General features: G+C 42.7%; 1 protein-coding gene across 1 annotated transcript; it reads left to right on the top strand.

Annotated features, from left to right (window-relative positions):
* The first annotated feature begins 9,344 nt into the window (after positions 1-9,344).
* LOC124271608 lies at positions 9,345-19,687 on the top strand. The gene is made up of 4 exons (XM_046706759.1): positions 9,345-9,529; positions 11,170-11,300; positions 17,152-17,247; positions 17,929-19,687. Exons 3-4 carry the CDS (start codon positions 17,226-17,228, stop codon positions 18,999-19,001), a joined length of 1,095 nt encoding a protein of 364 aa, XP_046562715.1. The 5' UTR covers positions 9,345-9,529; positions 11,170-11,300; positions 17,152-17,225; the 3' UTR covers positions 19,002-19,687.
* Positions 19,688-23,298: the final 3,611 nt, after the last annotated feature.

Raw genomic sequence — 23,298 nt, 5'->3', positions numbered from 1 at the left:
TAACCTTTATATTTCACTGACTGCAGCAAAATCTCGAAACTATCGAAAGATCCATGAGGCTGGATTTTTTGTCAATCATTTGATTACCTGCTTCAACTGAGGAATTAGCAATTAATTATCGTCTCTGATTGTGGTGGTACTGGTCATCTAATGATGGTTGTGGTGGGTAACGTGTACCTCTGGTATACGTATTTCTAAACTGTGTGCTGTTGTACCACGTCTTCGACATATACTTCACAGGATTGCCAGGACAAAACCTGAGATCTAATTTACTCGATCTCAAATATGTAAAGCCACGTAACATATACACCCTTGTCTGACATAAATGATTCCTGTTGACCTAGGTTAGTTGTGGTAGCAACTGTTAGAATATGTAATGAAGAAGTAACACTCATTACACAATGGTTAGTGTAGTTTGAAAATCGATGGTATGTTGGAGAAACAGACAGCATTTATGTCTGCTACACGCAGTAGAATGAAGGACCACTTGCTGCAGGACTAATTCACTAATGCCTCTGTAAAGGTTTCATAACTGTTCAAGTGGAGCTGTTAAGGACAAATATGAACTCCGTTGCAGTTTATTATTTTCACTTATGTCAACCTTGCACGTGTTTGTGACAGGTATCTCTGGTGGGCGAGATTTACATCTTTTCCCCTGGTATCATCACTGCTTGATCGTTATTCATTGACAACTGCTCACGATAACGTTGGATGTGTACAACTGACTTTTTGACAGCAATTTGAAATGAATACAGAAAGGATGTTTGTATGGTTTTCAGGTAGGCAACATCAATGGAATTCTCCTCTCATTTCCCTGCTGTTTAAGTGAAGATCCGGGTTAGAAATGATCTTCAGTAACCCATGTTTGTCGTAAGAGGCGACTAACGGGATTGATTCAGACTCGCTGAATTGGTTGACTCATCGGTTCCCAAATGCGTAGTTTGATCCTCATGATATTGGTCACTGGATTGTCTGATCCATACTCGATTATCTACAGACCGCCGCCATATGGCTGAATACTGCTGGGTGCGACGTAAAACTAAACTCACTCACTCATTCAACAATGTCATGTCTGAGACTTGGGCCATTTCCATGTCACCCCAAGAGGCATATTGTTGAAACCATCCCACTGTAGTTCAAGACCACCCCCCTCCCTCACAACAAGCTGACACAAAGACCTCTTATTCTAATCCACTGTATAAATGATATCAGTTTACTCGTACAGCACTGGATTTCTATTTCTTATGGGGAGTATATTTGGCATGTCCCTAATAACTGTTTTGGTCTTGGTCTTAATTTGATTAATGTCGTTTTGAGAAACGCATATTATATAGTTTCTACTTGTGTAAACGTCTTCATCGTGTGTTGACAAGTACATTCGCCCGTACATGCATGTGCAACCCAGCGGGTTTCATTGGATACTTATAATGGTTATGGATGGTTATTATTAATGTAACATTGTGATTACTAGTGAAAATACTGTATCCACGGTGCTCTGATAGCGTGTACATTATAGCATGGTATGAATGGTGCAAGGGAGATTACTCAGGCAATGTTTGGCATACCACACTCGCTGCTCACAGTGCACTGTTAGTGTACCGCGTGTCTTGAACAACAGTTGTACAGTCACAGGAGCAATGTCACTGTATGTTGAAACTGTTGATCGTGGCGAATGATGTAAGGGAGACTACTCCGTCAGGTTGCGCTCCGCTACGCTGGTAGTAACAGTACACAGACCCCTCACATGCGAGGTTCGGCTTTTGTCAGTCAACACTGTCACTGTACCGGACGTATTCTCATGTTCACTGTGTACGGTGCAAGGGAGACTACTATGTGCTCCAAGCATGGTTTACTTTACATGCTGCCTCACCTCACAGCTCAAAACTAGTAATCGAGGGACATTCCCTCAGACATTTTAACTGATCTTTACATTAAATACTACATATTTCGTGTCCATGTTCGAATCCAGCCTATGACGTTTCGAAGACAGTGTTACCCGTGTCTCATGGTGACGTTCAACACATTCCTCGTGTGACGCCATGACGCTCGTATACAGTGTGGCAGTTGACACGGCCTCTAGGTTGTCACAGCTTAAATGTACAAGGAAATAGTTCACTGATACTGAGTTGTACAATTCACATTGGTCATAATACAAACAATATTTAGTCCGGAGAAAAAAAATGAAAGTTGTTGGTGTCTGTATGTTCATTTTCAAAGTGGTTTCCGTTTGTGAATCATGTTAAAAAGGATTATTCCATGCTCTTTCATTCCATATTGCTTTCATGTCAGCAGTCACGATATGGCTGCAATATTGCTGATGTGACTCTAAATCTTAACTCACTCATGTCAACAAACAATCGATCTCAGTCATGCCAATTCCTGTATATGTGTTCTGTGTGAAATAACTGAAACCGTAACTTCATCAGACAATTCAACTGACATCAGGTTGGTTGACTGCTGTTTCCTGCTACATTAAATGTAGAAGACCTACAGGTACGCAATCGTTTGCTCGTCACAGTGTACACCTTTTGATACTTGTATAAAATGCGGTCTATTAATTATCAGAGTCCGAGTTACAGTGGGAAACAACAGGCACTGAGCTGTACGTGTCGTACTCAAAAGGGCGGTAGGGTAGCCTAGTGGTTAGCACTAAACTCACTCACTCACTCTCTCGTACCCACACCAAAATTAAATCTGGGCAAGATATGCTAAATCCTAATTTACTACTAGGTCAATCCATAGCATTTGTATTCGTTTATATTATGGTAAAACCTTTAAAATACGACCGAAAAACATTGTTTACATGCCAATCTCTGTATGAGTTCATGTTATGTAAAGGGCGTTATACGTGTTAAGGGGTTTTGACGTGTGGCGGGAATATTCTGACAACAATTCGTTATCATCTATGGTTGAAGGACACTTCTATCCTTCGCAATGGAACGTGTTTTTTTCTGTTTCTGTATAGGCCCTCTTATTCTGGACAACAATGATCCATCGTATCCAATTTCATCTAAATGTATTCTGTATGATATTATCTTTAATGATTATTGGATCTAGTTTTATCTTTCTTAGCAGTTATATTAAATATTTTACACTTCAAACGTTCAAGTGTAAGATGCTCAAAAGCTGATAAACACAAAAATCCAACAAGAGATGCAAAATGATACTTTGTACGTCTTATCAAGGTTTTTGCATTTCAAATACTAGATTGTTTCGAACCTGGAAAGGCATTATAAGATCTTAGACATAAAAGGTGGCCGAACAATACGTGAAGGCGCCATCAACACATCACACCTGTGTCCATTAGGATTCCTGTTTTTAGAACTTCACAAAATCAAACTGATAGTTTCCATCAGAAAACGTATTCTTATCACTTGCACATTCGCATGATAAACATGGATAACGGTTATGAAAGATAAGCACATTTAATCTTTATGACGAACCAATGTATGGGTTTATCAGTCCTATCAGATGGTGCGCGGCAATCAACGTGTTATTGGTATATTTAGATTCAGTACCAAGATATCCATGATAACATAGTTCCTAGACAAACACCAAGTCCACGAACATAGTTCATACTTCATATACATACACCCGGTCTACTCCCATTTGTGAGACCTCCCAGTTGTGAGACAGTGGAGTAGGTACTTAGCGAAGAAAACACACCTTACTCCCCTATCTGATAGAATGGAATAACCCCAGCTAATTATGTATTAGCTATTTAACTGAATCTTGTGGAGTAACTTAATGAAACTCTAAAAGATAAAGTAATTAACCTACTCAGAAAAATGGCTTTAAAAAATAGACATTTTGTGTAGGTAACTTCGTGATCATTTGAAAGAGAAATGAATTTACCTACTCAGATTTACGTGTTTGAAATATCTAGCAATAACTGTTGTAACTATAATTAATCCAAATGTATTTATTAACCTTTGACTGCTCTTTCCGATCACCATTATGGCAGGCCTTCAACAAGTAGAATATATCACCAGTTCACGATAATCTTTTTCAGTATTTCAGTGTCTATTGAAAACAATAAATGCTCTTCCACGAACAATGTCTTCTGTGTTAATTAACTCATTAATGAACTATGCCTCCTGCGGGTACTCTTCAGCAACAGGGCTGTTCCCACTTTCACCGTAGGGATGGGGAAGCACCACCTGTGTGCACTGAATCATTAATTAATGTGTCTCACAACTGGGAGTTCTCACAAATGGGAGGACACCCATACACCCAGTCCACTAACATAGTTCAAATATACTACCCATCAAAAGTTTAGACTCAATGGTGTAAATATAGCCACTTACTTCAGTCAACTGTTCAAAACTAGATTTTGCAAAATATTCCATACTGTTTAATGGTACCGTTTACACAGGAACAGATATGTTGTAAAACAAATTCTTAACGTTGAAAAGAGAATTGCCATGGGTTCAATAAATGATAAAACTTAGTGAAAATTGATGAATTCCTTACAAAACTTTACACCAAAACGTAGCTGTTCAAATGCAGAATATTTCCAGATGCTTTTCAGCAATTTGAGACATGATCCTCATACACCAACTCCACGAATACAGTTCCTATACATATGCTCAGTCCACCAACACAGCTCCAATACATACATTGCCAGAACATACGGACTCTGGATACATCCAGTGCATGAACGCACGACCTACACATACCTATGCATGCAAACACAATGCATGAGCACACCACCTGGACATTTGTGTGAAGATGACCTTTCCATACACCCAATACACTAACAAGAGACCACACATAAAACCAGTACACGAACAAGAGACTATACATACACCCAATAAATCAACAAGAGGCTATACATACACCCAATACATGAACAAGAGACAATACATACATCCAATACATGAACAAGAGACACACGAACAAGAGACTATACATGCACCCAATACATTATCAAGACACTATACATACGCATATTACACGAACAAGAGACTATACATACACCCAATACACGAACAAGGCGACTATACATACACCCAATACATTCACAAGAGACTATACATATATCCAATACACGAAGAAGAGACTATACATGCACCCAATACATTAGCAAGAGACTATACATACATTCAATACACGAACAAGAGACTATACATACACCCAATACATTAACAAGAGACTATACATACACCCAATACATGAACAAGAGACTATACATACACATATTACACGAACAAGAGACTATACATATACTCAATACATTAACATTAAGCGTGTATGTCTAGGTGGTATAGTCCCTATGTTCGTGGACTGCGTGTATGTCTAGGCGCTATAGTCCCTAAGTTCGTGGACTGCGTGTATGTGTAGGTGGTATAGTCCCTATGTTCGTGGACTGCGTGTATGTGTAGGTGGTATAGTCCCTATGTTCGTGGACTGCGTGTATGTCTAGCTGTTATAGTCCCTATGTTCGTGGACTGCGTGTATGTCTAGGTGGTATAGTCCCTATGTTCGTGGACTGCGTGTATGTGTAGGTGGTATAGTCCCTTTGTTCGTGGTCTGCGTGTATGTCTAGGTGGTATAGTCCCTATGTTCGTGGACTGCGTCTATGTCTAGGTGGTATAGTCCCTAAGTTCGTGGACTGCGTGTATGTCTACGTGGAATAGTCCCTTGTTCGTGGACTGCGTGTATGTCTAGGGGCTATAGTCCCTAAGTTCGTGGACTGCGTGTATGTCCCTAGTCCCTTGTTCGTGGACTGTTCGTGGACTGCGTGTATGTCTAGGTGGTATAGTCCCTAAGTTCGTGGACTGCGTGTATGTCTACGTGGAATAGTCCCTTGTTCGTGGACTGCGTGTATGTCTAGGCGCTATAGTCCCTAAGTTCGTGGACTGCGTATATGTCTAGGTGGTATAGTCCCTATGTTCGTGGACTGCGTCTATGTCTAGTCGGTATAGTCCGTAAGTTCGTGGACTGCGTGTATGTCTACGTGGAATAGTCCCTTGTTCGTGGACTGCGTCTATGTCTAGGTGGTATAGTCCCTAAGTTCGTGGACTGCGTGTATGTCTACGTGGAATAGTCCCTTGTTCGTGGACTGCGTGTATGTCTAGGCGGTATAGTCCCTATGTTCGTGGACTGCGTGTATGTCTAGGTGGTATAGTCCCTATGTTCGTGGACTGCGTGTATGTCTAGGTGGTATAGTCCCTTGTTCGTGGATTGCGTGTATGTCTAAGTGGTAAAATCCCTTGTTCGTGGACTGCGTGTATGTCTAGGTGGTGTAGTCCCTTGTTCGTGGACTGCGTGTATGTCTAGGTGGTATAGTCCACTGTTCGTGAACTGCGTGTATGTCTAGGTGGTATAGTCCCTTGTTCGTGGACTGCGTGTATGTGTAGGTGGTATAGTCCCTTGTTCGTGGACTGCGTGTATGTCTAGGTGGTGTAGTCCCTATGTTCGTGGACTGCGTGAATGTCTAGGTGGTATAGTCCCATGTTCGTGGACTGCGTGTATGTTTAGGTGGTATAGTCCCTATGTTCGTGGGTTGCGTGAATGTCTAGGTGGTATAGTCCCTTGTTCGTGGACTGCGTGTATGTCTAGGTGGTGTAGTCCCTATGTTCGTGGACTGCGTGAATGTCTAGGTGGTATAGTCCCATGTTCGTGGACTGCGTGTATGTCTAGGTGCTATAGTCCCTTGTTAGTGGACTGCGTGTATGTCTAGGTGGTATAGTCCCTTGTTCGTGGACTACGTGTATGTCTAGATGGTATAGTCCCTATGTTCGTGGACTGCGTGCATATTTAGGTGGTATAGTCCCTATGTTCGTGGACTGCGTGTATGTGTAGGTGGTATAGTCCCTTGTTCGTTGACTGCGTGTATGTCTAGGTGGAATAGTTCCTTGTTCGTGGACTCCGTGTATGTCTAGGCGCTATAGTCCCTAAGTTCGTGGACTGCGTGTATGTCTAGGTGGTAAAGTCCCTATGTTCGTGGACTACGTGTATGTCTAGGTGATATAGTCCCTATGTTCGTGGACTGCGTCTATGTCTAGTCGGTATAGTCCGTAAGTTCGTGGACTGCGTGTATGATTACGTGGAATAGTCCCTTGTTCGTGGACTGCGTCTATGTCTAGGTGGTATAGTTCCTAAGTTCGTGAACTGCGTGTATATCTAGGTGGTATAGTCCCTTGTTCGTGGACTGCGTGTATGTCTAGGTGGTATAGTCCCTTGTTCTTGGACTGAGTTTATGTTTAGGTGGTATAGTCCCTATGTTCGTGGACTGCGTGAATGTCTAGGTGGTATAGTCCCTTGTTCGTGGACTGCGTGTATGTCTAGGTGGTATAGTCCCTAAGTTTGTTGACTGCGTGTATGTCTAGGTGGTATAGTCCCTTGTTCGTGGACTGCGTGTATGTCTAAGTGGTATAATCCCTTGTTCGTGGACTCCGTGTATGTCTAGGTGGTGTAGTCCCTTGTTCATGGACTGCGTGTATGTCTAGGTGGTATAGTCCACTGTTCGTGGACTGCGTGTATGTCTAGGTGGTATAGTCCCTTGTTCGTTGACTGCGTGTATGTCTAGGTGGTATAGTCCCTTGTTCGTTGATCTAGGTGGTATAGTCCCTTGTTCGTGGACTGCGTGTATGTCTAGGTGGTATAGTCCCTAGTTCTTGGACTGAGTTTATGTTTAGGTGGTATAGTCCCTTGTTCGTGGACTGCGTGAATGTCTAGGTGGTATAGTCCCTTGTTCGTTTACTGCGTGTATGTCTAGGTGGTGTAGTCCCTATGTTCGTGGACTGCGTCAATGTCTAGGTGGTATAGTCCCTTGTTCGTGGACTGCGTGTATGTCTAGGAGGTATAGTCCCTTGTTAGTGGACTGCGTCTATGTCTAGGTGGTATAGTCCCTTGTTCTTGGTCTGAGTTTATGTTTAGGTGGTATAGTCCCTTGTTCGTGGACTACGTGTATGTCTAGATGGTTTAGTCCCTATGTTCGTGGACCGCGTGCATATTTAGGTGGTATAGTCCCTTGTTCGTGGACTGCGTGTATGTCTAGGTGGTATAATCCCTTGTTCGTGGACTGCGTGTATGTCTAGGTGGTGTAGTCCCTTGTTCGTGGACTGCGTGTATGTCTAGGTGGTATAGTCCACTGTTCGTGGACTGCGTGTATGTCTAGGTGGTATAGTCCCTTGTTCGTTGCGTGTATGTCTAGGTGGTATAGTCTGCGTGGACTGCCCTTGTTCGTGGACTGCGTGTATGTCTAGGTGGTATAGTCCCTTGTTCGTGACTGCGTATGTTTAGGTGGTATAGTCCCTATGTTCGTGGACTGCGTGTATGTTCTAGGTGGTATAGTCCCTTTCGTGGGTGGTACTGACTGCGTGTATGTCCCCTTGTTCGTTGACTGCGTGAATGTCTAGGTGGTATAGTCCCTTGTTCGTGGACTGCGTGTATGTCTAGGTGGTATAGTCCCTATGTTCGTGGACTGCGTGAATGTCTAGGTGGTATAGTCCCTAAGTTCGTGGACTGCGTGTATGTCTAGGTGGTATAGTCCCTTGTTAGTGGACTGCGTGTATGTCTAGGTGGTATAGTCCCTTGTTCGTTGACTGCGTGTATGTGTAGGTGGTATAGTCCCTTGTTCGTTGACTGCGTGTATGTCTAGGTGGTATAGTCCCTTGTTCGTGGACTGTGTGTATGTCTAGGTGGAATAGTCCCTTGTTCGTGGACTGCGTGTATGTCTAGGTGGTGTAGTCCCTTGTTCGTTGACTGCGTGTATGTATGTGGTATAGTCCCTTGTTCGTGGACTGGTATAGTCCCTAGTCCCTTGTTCGTGGACTGCGTGTATGTCTAGGTGGTATAGTCCCTTGTTCGTGGACTGCGTGTATGTCTGTATATAGTCCCTACGTGGACTGCGTGTATGTCTAGGTGGTATAGTCCCTTGTTCGTGGACTGCCTGTACCACCTAAACCAGTCCACGAACATAGTTCCAACACAAACAGGCAGCATGAAGTGTATTTCTTATATGACCAGAAATTATTTGAGCCAAACCAAATGAATACCTGGTGGTTTCACACACAATGGAATATATGGAATTGATGGATGTTATCTGAGAGAAACAAATTTGATATTTTATTTAAATTTATTAATTTACCTTATTGAAGGTCATATGATGACCGACTGTAGTGTCACGAGGCGGTAAATGAGCAGTTTTGTTAAATGTCATATCAAAATATGTGCCATTCATATTCATACCTCAGCAGATGATAATCGATTTGATAAAACACGCCTGAATAAAGATAATGTATTTTATTTATTAAACTTTTAGGTTTCACATTTTATCTTCTAACGTTCATATTATTTGTCTTGGTGCAAGGTAGCAGGAAGAATGTTGCTTTTCCGACTGCCTCTGTTTTGTACACTCTTATTCCTAATGTACCATGTGTGTCTCAGCAAGGAACTGGGACGTGCCTTGCTACAATGTGCTGTCCAGTGCAGCCTCAAGGAACAGTGTACAGTCACCACGTGTTGTGATAAAGAAGCTGGTAAAGACAGACGGATGAACGCTTGTTTTGATGTAAGAATTGTAAGTATACCATCACACCAATTAATTGATTGTGGTTTACTAAGTAATACTTTTGGCTGTGTGACGCCAGCCTATTAATAAATAGCTGACCTTATGGATCTGCAAATTCACTGTCTGACACAAAGTTCATCAATCTACGCAGTTGGGGTGCGATGATATGCCTGAACGAGATCACTGGAATGACCACCCGATATCGTCTCTTACGACGGACATGGGCTGCTGAAGACCAGTTCTTACCAGACGTTGGCCTTTTTGTCAAGAAGAAACAGCATGCCAGGACGATCATGTTTTCTTAAAACCGGAGGAACATATTTTGTTTCTCTGGCATTTTTAGGTACTGAAAGGATTTTGCAACACAAGATACCAACCGCTGAAAGTGAAGTGGCCAAAAACGTCTATCAGGGGTTATCAGTAAAGAATCTGATAACCCGTTCTCATCCTGGTGACCAGAAACACGCCACAAAACTTTATCAATACCATAAGACCTATCTGATGCATCAAGAGTCAGTTTCGCACTCATTATCAAGTAGTAATGTTGAAGAAGGGTTGAGCGAATTACCTGCGTTATGGAAAGCATTAATATAGCCTGCTGACCATGACAAAGGCAGGTCGCAGAATACCTGGCCCAAAATACCTTTGTCAGCATTTCAGATTACGTATAGGTCAAATGTAATGTTGTCTTACATTGAAACCTGTTCCTCTTCCATTTTGTTTTATTGCCCATTGTAAACAAATACACTGAGCCTTGTGACAACTTTAGAACAAAATATATAAGGTGGTGAATGAACGTGGTTTAACGCTACCGTTATATCTGAGCAATGCCACGGCGCTGGACACCAGGACATACTTGCAGCCATGTGGGGAATCGAACCGTGACAGTCGAACGCTTTAACCACTAGGCTATCCCACCGCCTCTTATGTGCAGGGTATTTCCAAGTTAGTCTGAGAATGAACGTAAGTCCATAAACATTCCAAGTAAATTTAAAGCAACCACAATCTTTAATCGTAATATGTATGTTTTCTTAATGTATGGCTAGATTGTCTAAAATTGCTAATAGCAGAAAGGGTGGTGTAATTCCAGCTAGGATCCATGCAGAAAGCAAATGCTCCCTAGTGTGATGATCAACTTTCAGTTGTTGGCAATATATAGACTGTTTTTTTATATTTGATTGTCTTCTGTAATTAAACTAATTTAGATTTTAGTTGGTTTTGCCGTCCTTTCCTGACAGGTAATTTAATTATAAATTATAACTTGTTTTTTAGTAACGATATAACTGAAATGTTGCCGATGTCACTTAAGCTCTTAGCACTCATTGTCCAGGTGAGAAGCTCCAAATGTTATCAGAGTGGTCGGACACTGTGCCATTGCAGGTTTATACGTCAACGGCATCATTCTCCAGCAGATCGGGTCCCTCTATGTCCTAATTCTGGAGCAGATAATAGTTTACGAGTCTCCTTGTCAGTCAACTGGGGACCTCTAAACAGCAGCTCCAAAACATCAAGACAGATTACTATGATATTGTCACTTTGCAGAAGCTGTACCGACAATTAATTCTGAGATAATATGTCATGACTGAAATGACATGTTCTGGAAACCAGGGATATTGCAAACCAGCTAATTCAATTTACATTTTCCCTAGGTATGGCTGAACCGCGAATCTTTGATGGCAATCTACCATGTCAGTCCTCACTCTGAAGCCGACATTGATAAGATGACCTAAAAATACCCCATGTCTATACAACTGGCATGGGCAACGCTGTGATAAACATGGTAGGTATCTGTCCTCCTTCAAAGGTTATAGTAATGAACCTCGTACCTGTGGATTTTCAAATCTTTGCTTGATTTGCTATTTGTTAAGGATCTATAACAGGTGAGTATCTAAAGAGTACCTAGTTGTTTCTGAATATGCACCGAGTGAGTGAGTGATCTTCACGGGAGTGTTGTCAAAGAAGAAAGGATAGGATAAATGTTACAGATGATCCATTCCATTCATAACTGGCTATACAGAGGACCCCGTAACAAACTTTTGGTCACTCTCATGGACTCAATGGCTATGCAGATGTAACAATAACAAACTCTCCGTGGCTACCTTGGCACCACTGGATCAATACAAGGCCCAACGTACTTCCCGTGGCCGTCACGATACCATCGGCTGCAGTCTTAGTAAACTTATTGTTACACTGTATTATTGGTTACACTATAATGAATCTACCAAACCTTGTGGAGGGTCGCGTCAGCTCACATTTTGATCTGACCATCGCTTCCGAGTGATACTTATGGAGGACACCATTATTCACAACTGTTGCTAAAAATAGTGTTTTTGTCAATATTCCAGGATGACATCTGGCGGAGACATAAGCTAATAGTAACCCTAAGCGTATATACTACAGGTCAAATAATCTGTGGATTTTCGTTTGTTGAGAGATCAGTATGAGCGACCAGGGAAGACCATAGGTCCCCACTGCGGGTCAGAACATCGATAAACTAGGCCCGGTTTAGTATCCACATCCCCTACTATATACATCGCCAAAGACCGAGTTGCTGTGCCGGAAGTATACAAAACTAGGTCGTCAGAGCAATCAAATTGGGTAATAAAATGGCAACAAATGCACGTGCGAAAATGAGAGTGAAACTCAAACGTCCTTATCCACGATATCACGGTCTGATGTTTTATCTTGGTCAGAATTATTTTAAAAACTAATAAAAATATTTTTGAAAGAAACACATAACAATCCATACATTCAGTGTAATGTGTTAGCCAAATAGATCGCCGGAGGTACTGAAGTCAAGCGCTGACGACATAGTTTTGAATACTCAAGCACAGCACCTCGGTCTTTGGCGATTTGATAAATACCAACAAATGCATCCCCACGGGAAGCATGTGTATATGCCTCCTACACACATCAGAGATATAGACAAAAGCTTTTGATACTTGTGAGACCTTTTAAAAACGATATATTTATTGACGTGTGCGTAAATTGTCCGGTTTTCGACCATGTCACCGTATTTCTGTGATGAACCTTTACATATTATATAGTAGGGTGTGGATAATAAACCGGGACCTAGTTTATCGATTTTCTGACCCGCAGTGGGGCCTATGGTGAATGCAAAATCAAAAACCGCTTTGTACGTTCAGCCTGACACTAAATAGTAGCCGTTGGCTGACTGGTTAAATCTGTTCGGCCGTCTCGCGTTTGCTTGGACGGTCATAGGACGCTCAAAGGTTCGCTGACACGACCTTCTACTAGGGTTTGTAAGACTCAGTATAGCAGTGTAACAAATATTATAAAGCCTAAATTTGACTGCATCGGCTGAACAGAGGGGTCATATAAAAAGCCTCTAGTGACTACCGCGGTATCACTGGCTGAACAAAGGGGTCCTATGGCAAGTCTCTAGTGACTGTCACGGTACCAGTGGTTAAACAGAGGGGTCATATAGCAATCCTCAAGTGACCACAACGGTATCATTGATTAAGCAGAGGGGCCATATAGCAAGCCTCTAATGACCACCGCGGTATCATTTGCTAAACAGACGGGCCATATAGCCAGTTTCTGGTGACCGCCTCTAGTGAACACCACGGTATCACTGGCTAAACAGTGGGGCCATATAGCAAGCCTCTTGTGACTACCACGATATCATTGGTTAAACAGAGGGGCCATAGAGCAACCTCTAGTGACCATCACGGTATCATTGGCTAAAAAGACGGGCCATGTAGCAAGCCACTAGTGACTACCAGAATGTCATTGGTTAAACCTAGGGGTCTCTTGTGACCATCACGATATCATTGGCTAAGCAAAGGGGCCATATAGCAAGCCTCTTATGACCACCACGGTATCACTGGCTAAGCAGAAGGGCAATATAGCAAGTCTCTGGTAACCACCACGGTAACCTTGGGTAAACAGAGGGGTCATATAGCAAGACTCTAGTGAACACCACGGTATCACTGGCTAAACAGAGGGGCGATATAGCAAGCCTCTAGTGACTACAACGATATCATTGGTTAAACATAGGGGCCATAGAGCAATCCTCTAGTGACCATCACGGTATCATTGGCTAAACAGAGGGGCTATGTAGCAAGTCTCTAGTGACCACAACGGTATCATTGGCTAAACAGAGGGGCCATATAGCAAGTCTCTAGTGACCACCACAATATCATTGGTTAAACAGAGGGCCCATACAGCAATCCTCTAGTGACCACCACGGTATCATTGGCTAAAAAGAGGGGCCATGTAGCAAGCCACTAGTGACTACCAGAATGTCATTGGTTAAACCTAGGGGCCATATAGAAAGTCTCTTGTGACCATCACGATATCATTGGCTAAGCAAAGGGGCCATATAGCAAGCCTCTTATGACCACCACGGTATCACTGGCTAAGCAGAAGGGCAATATAGCAAGTCTCTTGTGACCATCACGGTATCATTGGCTAAACAGACGGGCCATATAGCAAGTCTCTGGTAACCACCACGGTAACCTCGGGTAAACAGAGGGGCCATATAGCAAGCCTCTGGTGACTACAACGATATCATTGGTTAAACATAGGGGCCATAGAGCAATCCTCTAGTGACCATGGTATCATTGGCTAAAAAGAGGGGCTATGTAGCAAGCCTGTAGTGACCACCACGGTATCATTGGCTAAACAGAGGGCCCATACAGCAATCCTCTAGTGACCACCACGGTATCATTGGCTAAAAAGAGGGGTCATGTAGCAATCCTCAAGTGACCACAACGGTATCATTGATTAAGCAGAGGGGCCATATAGCAAGCCTCTAATGACAACCGCGGTATCATTTACTAAACAGACGGGCCATATAGCAAGTCTCTGGTAACCACCACGGTAACCTTGGGTAAACAGAGGGGTCATATAGCAAGACTCTAGTGAACACCACGGTATCACTGGCTAAACAGAGGGGCCATATAGCAAGCCTCTGGTGACTACAACGATATCATTGGTTAAACATAGGGGCCATAGAGCAATCCTCTAGTGACCATCACGGTATCATTGGCTAAACAGAGGGGCTATGTAGCAAGCCTGTAGTGACCACCACGGTATCATTGGCTAAACAGAGGGGACATATAGCAAGTCTTTAGTGACCACCATGGTATCATTGGCTTAACAGAGGGGTCATATAGCAAGTCTCTAGTGACCACCACGTTACATTTGCTAAAAAGAGGTGCCATATAGCAAGTCTCTAGTGACCACCACGGTATCATTGGTTAAACAGAGGGTCCATATAGCAAGTCTCTAGTGACCGACATCCATGTGTTATCCCACGATTGACGGACCCTCACATTGCAGCAAGTCGTCGTTGGGGAAACAAACATTAAGTTGTTTGATTTTTGTTTATGAAACAAAGTTTACTTTGGACTTCACGGACAGACACAACAAAGTGGGATGAGGACGAAATGTGTGTTTTCGTACTGTTAACGTCAGACAGGACCATCGTTTTACGGGTGCCTCAGTAATGGCGTGAGTGGGATCACTTCGACTGCCAGAACACCTTTACACTGGGCAGTAGTACCATGGCAAAACCATTGAGGCCCACATGTGCCATTTGCGAGCGTTTACTAAGATGACAACGCAAGAACACACAGGGCTCGTATTGTTACTGAGTTCCTCAACAAGAGTGTATAGCCACCTTAACGTGGTCGTCACTCTGTCCAGGCTTGTATACATGACCGTCCTCATACACAGACCAAGAAACACGGCACAACACTGCAGGGGGAATGGGATAGAATGACACACGTTGACATTGGACGTATGGTCACGAGTATGACTTGTCGAAGTTGGGATTGCCTTCAGAGTTGAATTGAACGTCGCATCGGCATTATTTCAGTCATATAGCAACGAGACCGAGTCTTCATTCAAACACAACTTAAGTACAAAGCTTAAATGCGTTTATAAAACATATTTATTAATACCATTATTATTTACAAACAGAAAATGTCATGGCACCAAATTCCAAAACAAGCAGTCCGTCATTCACATTACATAAGTACTATTTCAGATACAGATCAATCTCTCTCAAGTATACTGAAAGCCATTAAAAATGCAATTTGACTTTCATACTTTCTTTACTCACACTAATTTAATCATATATAAACTTAACTGGCAGATATGTTTAAAGTGAACATCTGTGAATAATTTCATCTGAAAATGTCCAGTCAACAACAACATCAGTGACGCAACAACGACATCACACAAAGGAGGGGTCACTTGCAGTCAATATCGTGTGTGTCCACCTTGCGCTGCAAGACATGCTCGCAGTCTTTGGGGCATTGAAAGACACACATTTCTCAGGAACAGCTGTTGGATGGTCTGCAGCCTCTGATGGTATGTGGTCTGAGGTGGTCTGATGGTATGTGGTCGATAAATCTGTTGACGTCCATCTGCAATGGATAAGTGAAACCTGGATTCATCTGAAAAAATGACATCTGGCCATGTCCTGTTGCCAAGATTGGCCCCATTTGCTGCCCATCGCTGTCTGGAAAGTCTGTGGCGATACAATAAGGTTGGACCACGGTACAGGTGACGACACCGGATGTTGAAGGCAGCAAGGCGTCCTTGCACCTTTTGGGCGCTGAAATGACGTTGACTTGTCCCAATTGTCCTCCTTGCCTAATCATCAGCTGTTTGGAACCGATTTCGCTAGTGTGAAACTCGGATATTGCGGTTTTGTCGAGCTGTTATCACAGGTGGTGCACCAGGTTGCGGACGATCAGCAACACTTCCGGTAGCCCGAAAACGTTGTCCGAGTCGACTTACAGTGGATGGATGCACATTAAAGTGCCTGGCAATCATCACATCTGAAGCACCTTGGCATACCGATAACCTGATTCCTTTCGTCTTGTGTCAAGTGTGGCATTTTCTCAAAGTGATTGAGTTCCACAATTCCTTGTACTTTTACAAGGCCTGGGTGCAGGTAATGCATGTGCACAACGTGTTTCATGAATGCGGTTGTGTTTAAATGAAATGTCAAAGGTTCAGTTTTAAGTATCAAAGTTCATGTGAGAGGAATGCTCCGGGACTCGAACTCGAAATGGGTCAGAATAACAGCCTTTTATCCTTACATTCTCTGTATCGCAGGAAAAATGTTCAATAGAACTTTTGTAAGTTTCAGGACAACAAATACCAATTGCGTTTTAATGGCTTTCAGTATAGTTTACAGTGAAATGTTGCTGAAGACCAATTCTAACGCGGGTACTTCTTCACGGGTACTTTCATGTAGGGCAGCCAGACTTTGGAACACAGATCTTTCATTTATTACTCAAAATGAGAGTTCCTCGCATTTGAAAAATCCACACAGTCAAGCAGAATATGCCTGAACACTTCATCACAGGAGACATTGTCTTGATAATAGAGGCGGATGGACGAGATATTAATGTGTTTGACTTTTCATGATAAACGACTAGATTGAAGGTAGGGCATTTTCACAAAATGGACACCTGACGTTCAATGACTAAAGCAAATCTCTATCAGATGTCACTGTTACACTGTGGAATTATGTACATGTATCTCATTAAAAATATATAATATCAATAATCGGGACACTTTTTTCTGAATATTCCAAACTTTTGGTAATGCTAGTGCATGCAATAATGACTACTGTGGAATTTACTCAGGTTTCAGTGATAAGAAGATCCCATTGTCGGACGCTCCCGAAAACAAGTCTTTAGCTAACAACGTGCTCCATTACATGATGTCGAAGATTGAACTGGGTATTAATGCTTTCTTAATCGTTATTTTTATTACCATTAATACTATGTTTTATTATATATTCTTATATTTGTTTTGACAGTGTTTTGCTTAACGTCGCAATAGTCAAGCTACATGTTCATATGTCTTCACAATGCTACATTATAAAAATAGTTATAGTTTGGTATTTGATGTATTGTAGGTATGTGCGAAAAACTGTACTTTACTAATAAAGTGTAATCACAAATATAACATCGGCTGCTTGTGATCACTTCCCGCAGATAGTGTACATTCAAAATGTAATGCAACCGTCTCTGAACTCTACCAAAGTTTTTTGTATAATATGGAATATCTGAAATACAAATTGGTCGTTGCATGTGATAGAATGTAGCTAGAATCTAGATAGATATTCTAGATAGAATCTCAAAAGCAAGTTATCATCGGGTAAAAGCCTAGTCCAAGTCGTCATTGTGACGTCGCTTACCTGGCACGTCACGATTGAACATGCACTCTACAATATACAATATACTAGTAGATGATACTGTTGAACACACATATTTCCCAGAAGAATTTTGTGAAACATGTGCAAGTGAGATGATATCAGAATGATATGATCTTCTTTTTCTTATTTGATTTAATAGTTCTTCTACAACTCACAGACTCACCTCAAATCAGTTATTTAAAAGCAATATGTTACGTTTCAGGCAGTGTATTTAACGACGATACAGTTGCCAAGACGACCAAGCCAAACAAAGCTCCGAGTTTCTACAAGCACAGGCACTCTTCCACCGACTACCGCGTGGGATGCACTAGGTACTCAGGTTCTCAGATAATCGCTTGTTCTGCCAGAGAGTGGACCTTGGATGACCAAACTGAAACGAGAGCGCCAAAACTGAACAGTGGTTGTAAGTGTCCCTTACCTGGTGCAGAAAATGCTCATGGCGATAGGTTGTTCGTAAACTTTAAATCGCGTAGAATCAGTGTTTATGACAATAGTAAAAGCAGGTTTGTCACATTGGGCTATTTTTCCAAGCGTTCAGACTTTAGTCTCCTAGCTTTTGATGCAGAAGATTGTGTCGTCGTTACCTACAAACACGACAGTGATGCAGATTATGAGGAAGATTCTGGCCCAGATGTCAACATGATACAATTATTCTGTACAGATGGCTCTAAGCCAAGGCGGTTAGTCACTGGTGCATTTTGTGGAATGTACTATGACCGATACACCAACTTTTTGTACTATATACAGCAAGTCAAAGACAGGTTTGAGCTGATGTCAATGAACATTGCAGGAGACGAACCTATTTTAATAGCACCTTTACATGAATGTCACTGTCCGAGGGATTTACAATATGTCGCTGGTGACCCAGTCACCAAGGTCATTGTGTGGCTTTCATCATATGACAAGGGTAAGTCCAAAGTTTCCTACGCTGAATACACTGGATCTAAACCTGTCACACCCACCATCTTGTACGAAGTGCAGGGTGAACTGAAGCAACTCTCGATTACAGGTGATCTGCTTCTGTGGATTAATTACGACGATAATGCCCTGAGATCCTACCATCTAATATCGAAGACTGAAAAGTACGTGGCTAAATGCCCAGGAAGGCTACTCTACGAGAAGCCATCTACAAACACTTACAACAAGACGTTTACATTTACATGTGTAGAAAAAGTGAGGTACACATATCGCTCCCGAATGACCATGTACGACATGCAAGGAGCTGAAGTTGACGAATTTGTCCTCCCTTGTAGGGATCCCCTATATGTGGGTTAGGAAAGTCCAAGTTATCACTCCCATTCCGAACGCAGGTCTTGAACGATGCCAACTGATGAATATTTAAGAGTAATGCCTGGATCCAAGTTTAACGCACGACTGCACAATGTTACCAAGGACAAGATGGAAGTTTCAATACATGTAGTATTTCTTTGTGTATTATGTGTAAATGTCGAAACTGTTTGATCAGAAGTACAGCATGCAAAACATTTATACTCGTTCCATACTTGATTTGGATTTTCTAATGATTCAAGTTGAACTTACCTTTGACTCCCGTGATATGTTTTGTAACATAGTTCTATCATTCCTGCTAATTAAGATGGTTCATTCCCATCGAGTATCAACCAGTGACTAGCACAACGCCATGTTTTATCACCCACTTGTTACGTATACCACGGTTGGTAGGTTATGAACCTCACGTAAAAATACTTATGAAGAGTGAAATAATGTTTTTTATATAACGTCATAACGGTATATGAATTTGATTGTGTCGCTAAGACAGGTCGTAAAAATAACCAGGGCTCAGTAAACCTCTGGAAAAAGGACAAAATGGAAACGTTGACTGGCACTTGTGGACTCAAGCTCGTAACATATAGAAACATTGAAACACAATGGCCATTTAACCAGAAGAGCACATGTCATTATTCCATTTAACTTTGGTTCCAACGCATCTTTTATGCTCATTAAAATCCTAACGGGCAAAACGTGTCTTGTCATAATGTTACTATTTGTAGCTGATCCAGAAAGATTTCTACATCAGATTCCATTTGGCACGATCTGAAACAACGGAGCACAATTTGTGCCCATGGGGATGCCTGTTTCTTCTCGAGATGTTTCATCCCCAAATTTTACGAAGATGTTATCAATGAGATGACCCGTGAAAATCCGAGTTACAATTGGTCTTCACCAACTCGTGCTTGTCAGAATCGGGTGATCAGGCTCGTTATTTTACAGAATAACTTTCATGCAGGCTGGTTGGTTGGGTGGTTGGTTGTTTATCGCCGCACTCGGCAGTAATCCAGCTGTGAGACGGCTGTCTGTAAATAACCTAGTCTGAACCAGACAATCCAGTGACTAAAACATGAGCATCGATTTATGCAATTGAGATACGATGATATGTGTCAACGAAGCCAGCGATCCTCACCGCTAGATCCCGTTAGTCGCCTCTCACGACAAGCACGGGTTGCTGAAGACCAATTCTAACTCGGATCTTCACGGGTACTTTCATACAGGGCAGCCAGACATAAGATGACAGGTGGCTGGGACAGAATGGGTTTATTCCAATTATGTTTCCTCTCTTTCAGTTCTACCAATGACAACATCACAAACTGTCCTAACCAACTCTGAAAGACATTTTACAGGTTCCTCTTCTCATTTTGGCATATTTTTTTACAAAGATTTTGAACTTGTAGTCCTAATTGGTACCTACCAATTGGAATCTTTGTTAACGATATTTAGGTCAATATTTAAAACGTTGACGGAGGTTTCTATTGTCGACAATGCAGCTTGGTAGTAACACCTTGAGTTCGAATTCACAACGTGATCTGCCAAGTCCACGTTCTGCAGTACGTTCCTATAACTGAACAACCTGGATGAAATTATTCGTATAGGTAAATGATATTGATGGAATTTCCTGAAATCGGTAATACTTTGGGGCATCTTTGACAACTGATTTTTGTCTAAGAATGTTGCTTAAAAGTGTAGCATCAATTGCATTTTCAGAATCAGAAACATGCGGTCTCTGTCAGGAGAGCCACATTGTGGTTTCGTCAAGTGTTTCGACGCTATATCATGAACTATACTGAGTCAAAAAAGAAACTTCACAAAATGTAATTTGAAACATAATGAATAATTTTTCTCTGATGATACATCTATGTATCCGAAATGGGATCCCTATCTTTCGACTTTAGAAAAACGTTAGCAAAACCCACTCAACCCCATCCGTGTGCAAATGACGTTAGTGCCAAATCAGGTTTTGCACCTGCAGTCGATCACGTGATCTTCGCATCGAAGTTTTCTTCATATGCACGTGTTTGCATTGGCCTAAAGAATTGAAAAAACACTTTTAAACCACAGTTCTAAGGGTACTTGAAATGCCACGATTGTCAAATGTGCAACGTGAACGTGCCGTTGGCATGTTGCAAGCGGGAAGATCAGTTATTGACGTCGGAAGAGCAATGGGATGCAGCCGTCGTACTGTGTATGACTTGCGACGTCGTCTACAACGAACCAAGGTCGGGTCGTCCACGTGTGACGTCCCGAGCAGAAGACCATCAAATCGTCCTACGTCACCTACGTGACAGATTTCTGCTAGCTACACGAACCAGGGCTGAGATGTTTAGAGGTCGACTGTCCTCACAGACCATTCGAAATCGGTTGCGGGCTGCCAATCTCCATACTCGACATCCATATCGTTGGCCAATATTGACGCCGTTTCATCAACGGCAACGTCTGCTGTGGGCCCAACGTCACCTCCGATGGACCCAGAGAGACTGGAATCGAGTCGTCTTTAGCGATGAATCTAGGTTTACCCTCAGATTCGCAGACGGCAGGCATAGAGTCTGGAGACGACGTCGTGAACGGTATGCTCAATGTTGTGCACAGGAAGTCGGCAGATTCGGGGGCGGAAGTTGCGTGGTGTGGGTTGCTTTCTGTGGGACAACCGTTCCCGACTTCTGGTCATCCGTGGAAACCTCACAGCTGCTGCTTACCGCGACCAGGTGTTCACCCCTGAACTCGTTCCTTTCATGGCGGCTCATGGTCCAGGTCTACAGTTCAAGCATGATAATGCTCGGCCGCATACCGCGATGTTGACACGAAATTTCCTTCAAAATGCTGGAATCAACGTCATGGACGTTCATCCAATAGAGCACGTTTGGGATGCACTTGGGAGAAGGCTTCGTGGTCTTAGGAACCAGCCTCAAAATTTGCAGGAACTTGGCGCTGCCTTGCAAGAGCAATGGCGCAGAATCCCCAACCACGTGTTCACAAGCATCAGGCAGTCGATGAGGAGACGGTGTTTGGCAGTGGTGAATGCGCGGGGCGGCCATACACGATATTGAACTGAGAAATTTCGCATTTTTATTCTTGTGACTTGACATTCTGTATACCTATGTTTTGGAACGGCGGTGTAGCCTAATGGAACTGATTATGGTACTGTCAGTGTATCGAGTACATCACACAGATCTCAGCAATGAAATAATAACAATTTAACCATCTTACCATCTCTTGTTATTTTATAGTGCCCTGAAGAAAGAATGTGAAGTTTCTTTTTTGACTCAGTATATATACTCAATAGTCGATACTGTGGGCTTTGCTGTTTGTAGATCCAGCCATATGCATCAGCAACAGTTGCTAATTTTCTTTTAATGAATGAGGGTAAGCCCTATAGTCTTGTTCTCTCTTTGTGCAGCCCCAATGGTTCCTGCAGGAGAGGCAATAGCCCTTCCACATGAATTACATCATTGTGCCTTCGTCCCTTTTTGTGACCATGGCTGCGTCGACGGCTTTGGGAAGCTGGAAACAGACTGTATGCATTGGCGTTGGCAGTTCTTATGCTAGGAACAGTGCCAACGTTTTTATTTTGCTATTGCTGTTCATAACAGTTTCAGTAGTATATACAATGGGGGTTCTGGATCACTTTCAACCAAAGCCTCTGCAAAGCCTTATTTCACAAGTAAGGCTTTGGTCGGACCCTTAGCTCTTGCTACCATTACCCCTACTATGAAAAAGTTTGGGACGATAGCGGGACCTCCTAGCCGCACCAGGGGTATGGCTGGAGTGTGTTGGTATCCTGGGGCACCGCTATGCCGTGTTGACAGGAGGTAACTCTGTGCCGTACGGTACGATCAATAATTCCGCTCTTACAAACCCTCTACCCGGCCCATCCCTCAAGTAGTACAAGTTAGGCTCATCTGCTTTGATGTCCACTTTATCTATGTTGTACGTTTTGACTGACCATATAGGATCGGTGGCTCGCTTACGGCTATCACCCTCGTGTTCCCCCGGCTGGTATAGATACCTAACTAGGACCCTATCTGGTATCTGTTTCTCCTTCCCACGCAATGGAGCAGCCGGCTCTGCAACTATTGATTTTAGTTTGATAGCGTCTGCCGGTTTCTTGCCGGTGAGACGGGTGGCTTCATGGTTGATTGCCGACACCACCTTGGGTAACCTTGTGATCCATTCAGTCGATCGCTTCCCCGGGGTGGCCATCTCCCTCGCATACTGATGTCCGAATAAGCGCTCAGCCAAAGTCCTATTAAATCTCTCAACTATGGCTTGGCTGCGATGGGCT

This window comes from Haliotis rubra, unplaced genomic scaffold, assembly GCF_003918875.1.
Source record: "Haliotis rubra isolate DU_JTF1 unplaced genomic scaffold, ASM391887v1 Scf1617, whole genome shotgun sequence".
In the NCBI taxonomy this organism is placed as follows: Eukaryota; Metazoa; Mollusca; class Gastropoda; order Lepetellida; family Haliotidae; genus Haliotis; species Haliotis rubra.
Note: the sequence above shows the minus strand (reverse complement) of the source record. Positions and strands in the feature narration are given on the sequence as shown.